The sequence below is a fragment of the Gossypium hirsutum genome, chromosome A10, assembly GCF_007990345.1.
Source record: "Gossypium hirsutum isolate 1008001.06 chromosome A10, Gossypium_hirsutum_v2.1, whole genome shotgun sequence".
Taxonomy (NCBI): domain Eukaryota; kingdom Viridiplantae; phylum Streptophyta; class Magnoliopsida; order Malvales; family Malvaceae; genus Gossypium; species Gossypium hirsutum.
Genome location: NC_053433.1, coordinates 96,640,954 through 96,646,916, shown reverse-complemented (window position 1 = coordinate 96,646,916; position 5,963 = coordinate 96,640,954). Strand labels below are relative to the sequence as shown.

At 28.6% G+C, this 5,963-nt stretch overlaps 1 protein-coding gene across 2 annotated transcripts; it reads right to left on the bottom strand.

Moving 5' to 3' along the window:
* Nucleotides 1-200: 200 nt before the first annotated feature.
* LOC107896693 (late embryogenesis abundant protein Lea5-A-like) lies at nt 201-1,036 on the bottom strand. 2 transcript variants are annotated; one of them, NM_001405288.1, is made up of 2 exons: nt 791-1,036; nt 201-686 (listed from the first exon to the last, which is right to left on the bottom strand). In NM_001405288.1, exons 1-2 carry the CDS (start codon nt 862-864, stop codon nt 443-445), a joined length of 318 nt encoding a protein of 105 aa, NP_001392217.1. In that variant the 5' UTR covers nt 865-1,036; the 3' UTR covers nt 201-442. The 2 variants fall into 2 exon arrangements, with proteins under 2 accessions (NP_001392217.1, NP_001392218.1); NM_001405289.1 differs by having other exon boundaries at nt 250-672; nt 791-1,033.
* Nucleotides 1,037-5,963: the final 4,927 nt, after the last annotated feature.

The following is a 5,963-nucleotide window of genomic DNA, read 5'->3' as shown; positions in this document are numbered from 1 at the left end:
TTTGCTTGCCTTTTTTAAGCTTATAAAATATCATGTCAACAATTTACATAAAATTAAATTAAAATTAAAGTTAATATATACAAATGCACTAAATTAAAATTGGTACATAACGTTATAAATTATATCAAAATTTATATATAATTTTAATATTTATTCTTAAAATATTTAATTACTAATTTCATAATTATTCAATCTTAATGTTATAATAATATAATTTATATATAAACTAACTTAAAAAAAAGAAAGAAGTAAAAGTGGTAATTTAGTGAATTTTCTGCTTTAGCTTAAAGTTAAGCACACTACACTCTTTATAAGAAATACTACCGATTATTAAGATAAAAGATTTTGAACTCAAAACCAAAACAAAATACAAAGGCACCCAAACATCTGCAAAACATTCTGGCTCTGCTCTGCTACGGTGATCACATGCGGTGGCAAGTTTCTACTGTGATCTAACCCTGTGATTCAACATCATCTCCCGGAGATCCGCCGCATCGATCTCAGCCCCACAGTTCTCCGGCCGGTAATACCCCGTAACAGGGTCAGGCGCCCAAGCTGAAGAATAAGCCCTTGTCTCCGACGACGACGACTCTTTCATCGCATATCTTCGTTCCACTTTCCCCATCGCTCCAGGCCTACCAAAGCTAGCCGTCACTGCCGCCGGCGGTGCACCTGAGTAACCTCTCCTTTAAAGCCAATCCCAAATCATTATCAATAACCAAAAAAATAAAAAAGAGTAAGCCAAAAACCATATACTAAAAGGATTTTGAAAAAACATACACACGGTTACCTTGATATGGAGACATAAAGAGCATCAAAAACAGAAGCACCAAGGAACTTAAAGGAAGAAACAGAGCGAGCCATATTTATTTTTACTTGCTTATATATGGAGTCGTAGGGTAAAAAGGATGTATAAAATTTATATAATATATAACGTTATTATTAGCTACTGCAGAAGCTGTTCTGAAGAACAATAACTCCCACAGTAGCTTAGCTAGCAAAAAGTGATGCGGCTCTGCTTTTCTTGTTTTCCTGCTCTTTGTATTGATGAAGAAGATGAAGGTTAGGGTTTGAAGGGGTTATGTATTTATAGTATAAGAGAGAGGTAAAGATGTGGGTTGGGTTGGGCCTTATCAGCTGAGTCGTGACTCCTGAGTCGTTGAGTCATTTTCTTGGGAGCGGACACGCGTTTCATCCAACTTCAAGGTGATGGCTTTGTTTGGACCAATGGAATTAAGGTTAAAACGATAAGGATCTAAATGTCGATTTTCGTCGTTTTAAAGCAAACAAAAAGTACTTTAATGTTATCTTTAGATATTCTTTGCTGATTGTTATAGTAATAGTAACCCTACATCATTATTGTTTTAAAACTGCTTTTAATATATTTTTATAGTTTTATTCTCAAATATTTATATGGGATATATAATTATTTTTTATTAAAATTTATTTCAAATATATGATATTATATATATTTTAATTTTTTATAATTTTTTAAATATTTAGAATATAATTTATATATTAATTTAAATTATTCAATCAATTCATATTAATTACTTAAAAATATTTAAATTTTATATTTAATAACTAAAATATTAATAATATATTTTTTTATATATTGTTATCCATTTTACAGCTTAAGTATAGTCTTGCTAGAATCAGGGGTGTTATTTAAGTAAAACTTTCCTAATAATATCAAATCTAAGATTCGAACTTAATTCAAAAGCTTGGGGGAAAAAAGTCACTCCCACTTCTTCTAACTATCGGTTGATATTTTCTTATATTTTTATTGAAATATCATAATATTAATAAACCTTAACATCTTTTAAATACTTTTTTTTTACTTTACAACATCATCTCTCAAATTGACATTTTATTTTTCAAAAACACTTTTTGACAATAATACTAAACACTTACACTACGTTTGGTTCACTATAATAGAATAGAATTGTAATCAGTAATTCAATTGTTTGGTTGAATAGAATGGAATAGAACTTAATTGTATTCTTGTATTTGACTGAATGAAATAGATGTTGTAATAATATAAGGATAAGAGAAGAAGTTGAAATGACCAAAGTATAATTAGTAGAATTATTTTTAGCTTGATGATTATTGTTATTAAATATAATTAAATAATAATAACAAATAATTTAATCATATTTTAATATAATTATTATTAAATAGAATTTAATAAAAATAAAAATATATAATTTAATAACATTCTTAATATAATTATTATTAAAATATGAATTAATAAAAATAATAATATATAGCCTACTTTATTATTTTTAAACTATAATGCATATTTAATGTGTTAAAATATCATTAGCGAAATAAATAATTTAATTATCCTCTAAACTAAAAAGTAAAATATTAGAAGTAATAAATAGCTTGAGAATTATATTTTACATCCAAACACAATATTCATACATTAACAAAAAGTTACATTATGCTATTAGCTATATGTCATAATCTATATGTTAAATTTTACAACATAAAAAAGTTACAATAGCTTGTGATGTTCTATCATGTCATTATACCATCCAAATATTACATATATAAAAAGTTACCAAAACATCACCAACACAACCATGATTTTTAATGGGTAGAAATAAATCTTCTCACTCATTCCAATCGCACAGAAGAAGGTAGACTTAAGAAATGAGCACTTGAGTTGGATAGTTCGAATTTTTTCTTAATGCAAGAAAGCGATCATACTCAGTTAATCCTTCTACTTCACCTAAGGCTAGATATAATTTTTGGGCATTTTCTTGAATTAGCATTTTTTTACTTCTCTTGAATTAACACTTCGGAGGCAATGCTCTTACTTAATTCAAGGTCAACAGTCCGTATGTTTTCCCCCAATAATGTGGCAGCATCAATAAGTGAAGTACAAGAAATTTGTTCACTTACATCAAAATTCTTCTTTGAAAATGTGGAATCATCTTAGTTTGGCTTCGATAGTTGCGATTGTGTAGCTGAGACATCCATCTCATCCAAGGAAACATCAGCTTTGCATTCATGGTCATTGCTTTCTTCTTCAGGATTATTTGAAGTAGCTACATCCTCAGTATCTATTTCTTCAACAATATCAGCAATTGCTTGAGCATTTTCCGTATATGGAAGTAAGTTGGTTATAATTAGGGAAACTATGATGTCTGAATGGACAAGCTTCTTTACGACTCTATAAAAAGAAGGAATTCACATTAGATATAAGTTTGGTTAAAACAAGATAATAAAGATAAGAAATAATTCTTACACTTATATATGAGTTCCACACAACATCTTCAGCAACAACTATCTACATATGCTTGTCCCAACCAAAGAATTTATTTTTTTTCCTCTAAGCATGTCGTAAATGATTGCCTATTCTTTTTTCAATATCCTAATCCTCGATTCAAGATTAAGTCTAGCCTTTAGCATAGCATGAGGTAAAAAATTTTCTAACATTATTTCCAAATCATTTAAATAATCGACCTTGAATCCTGTATCTACATTAAAAGTTCCAACATTATGCAAGTCGGCCGTACAGGCAACCAACGTAGCATCTTCTTCAGAAATCCATTTCCTTTTGATTCCTTAAGAATTTTGGGAAGAAGTTGTAATTGGTTGTGAAAAGCCTAACATAATTATCTTAAGAAAAAATGCAAACTAAAATTAGGTTTGATATTATGAATCAGAAGGTAGACATTTTATAAAATTATAACACATGATAAATTAGAAGAAAATAAATTAAAGATGTAATTCAACAAGTCCGGTACAATACATAAAGATAATGCAAACAACAACAAAGTTTTGTAAAATAGATACATGAAATAATATAAATAAATTAACCTTATCTGTTTTAATAAACCTAACTAATTTTTAAATGCTTGTCATTTCTAAAACATTTGATTTACTATTTCCATCTTCCCAGTAGCCAATACATCTGATGGATGAATATTTACGATATTCGGTTCATCATCTTTATCACGTTATTAGGAAATCCTTCTCCCAACTCTGCTTCAATAGGATCAAGACTCATATAGATTCGAATAAACTTATGAAGCAAACAACATGCAATAATGATTCTATTGTGCACCTTCCTAGGATAAAATGATGGACTCCTAAGTATTCTCCATCTAAGTTTTAATAACCCAAAGCATCTTTCAATAACATTGCACGTTGAAGCATGTTTCATATTGAAAATTTATTTTGGAGTATTTGGTTGGTGACCCTAGCGTCATTCATTCAAATGATATCTTTGTCCCTAAAAGGCACAAAAAACCATCATAATTTGTGTAACCAACATCTAGATAATAACAACCAATAAAAAAGAAAAAAAAACTATTTATCATAAATAACTTTCCTAAAAAAGTATGATCTTAAAAATTAATTCAAATTCCTCCAATTCTGCACTTTACCACGAGGAACTTTCAGTCTATGTCTCCTACTAATGGCATCTCGAAGAACTCATCCATCAACAATAGAACCTTCCCAACCAGGAAGAACATAAACAAATTGCATATCAGGTGTACAAACACCTAACATATTTGCTTATATGTCATCTTTATCAACTTTTGGAACCCTTATCTTAATGTGAGTCCCATCTAAAGCAGCTAAGCAATTCTACAAAAATAGTTTAAAAATTTCGGGTTAGGATACTATTTTTAAATCTAAATTAAGAGAATTATGTACAAGCTATATATGGAATCCACTCCAATATCTTAAACCATTACCACCTTGGGTCTGTAGAATTAGCTGTAATTAGCTTTGCCTTTTTAAATAACACATCTGATAAACATATGAAAACATTTAAAACATTATGAAATGATCTGCTAACAATTTTCCTAGATCTAGTAAAGTGATGTTTGATAACTCGATTTTTAAGGTGATGAGAAATGATATGTAAGAACATTGTCACTTGCTCATCAACAAGCATGTTCCTTAACGAGTTCAATCCTCTTAAAGTTTATAACATCTCACATAGTTTTTTTCAAATGTAAATCTATTCATCCTAACTTGTTCAATACAAGTCACGTCACTAGCATGTACAAGTCTTTTCACATAATCTCGTTGTGTATAAAAATATAAAATATATGATGTAATCATTGGTCTATAAGTATGTAGGCTAAAGACAACATCCAACATAACTAAAAATCAACTTGCAACTATGCACATTTGCAACCATACTTGTAATGCAAGACTAATTCTTTTTCGTCTCTTACTTTGTACTATTAAAGGCAAATACACCATTACTGTAACATAAATTGATGCATTATATTTTAATTATGAATAAAGAAGTTTGAAACATTAAGAAAACATTATGGAATTATAAACATAAAAACAATATGCAAAATAAAGTTAGTTGGATCTAAACAATTCTAAAATTTTCAATTAACAAGCAAAGTTTCAATTGACGGTAATCAGTTCATTTTTTACTTCTTCAATATGCATGTTAAAATGTTTGGAAATGAAGTTATGTAGGTCCAACTACATTTTCATTTTCATTTTCTTTCCTAACATGTAATGTAGATCATATTAAATTTAGCACTTTCAGTTCATTTCCATTTTCATTTAATGAACACCAATTTACAGTTGTAATTAAGTTAGTCTTACAGACCAATTGCAGACAATTGAACACAACAATATGACATATTTGGTAATTAGTTCATTTCTAGTTTACAACATTGGCAACAATTGAACACAAAACAAATTGGCAACTAAGCAATCAATTAAAGCAATTACAGAAATGCAAATTACAACCAAACAATCAAACCAATAACTTCTGCTAAATTTTAAATTCATGCCAAACAATCCATTATCTCATTATATTTATAGTCATTTTAACCATATCAAACTTTTGCTAAATATAATTTACTGTCATTTGATTAGCATGTGAAAGTTTTGGAAATTAACTTATGCTAAATCAAAACAACCATTTAAAATTCTGCTAAATCTAAATTATAGCCAAATAATCAAACCAA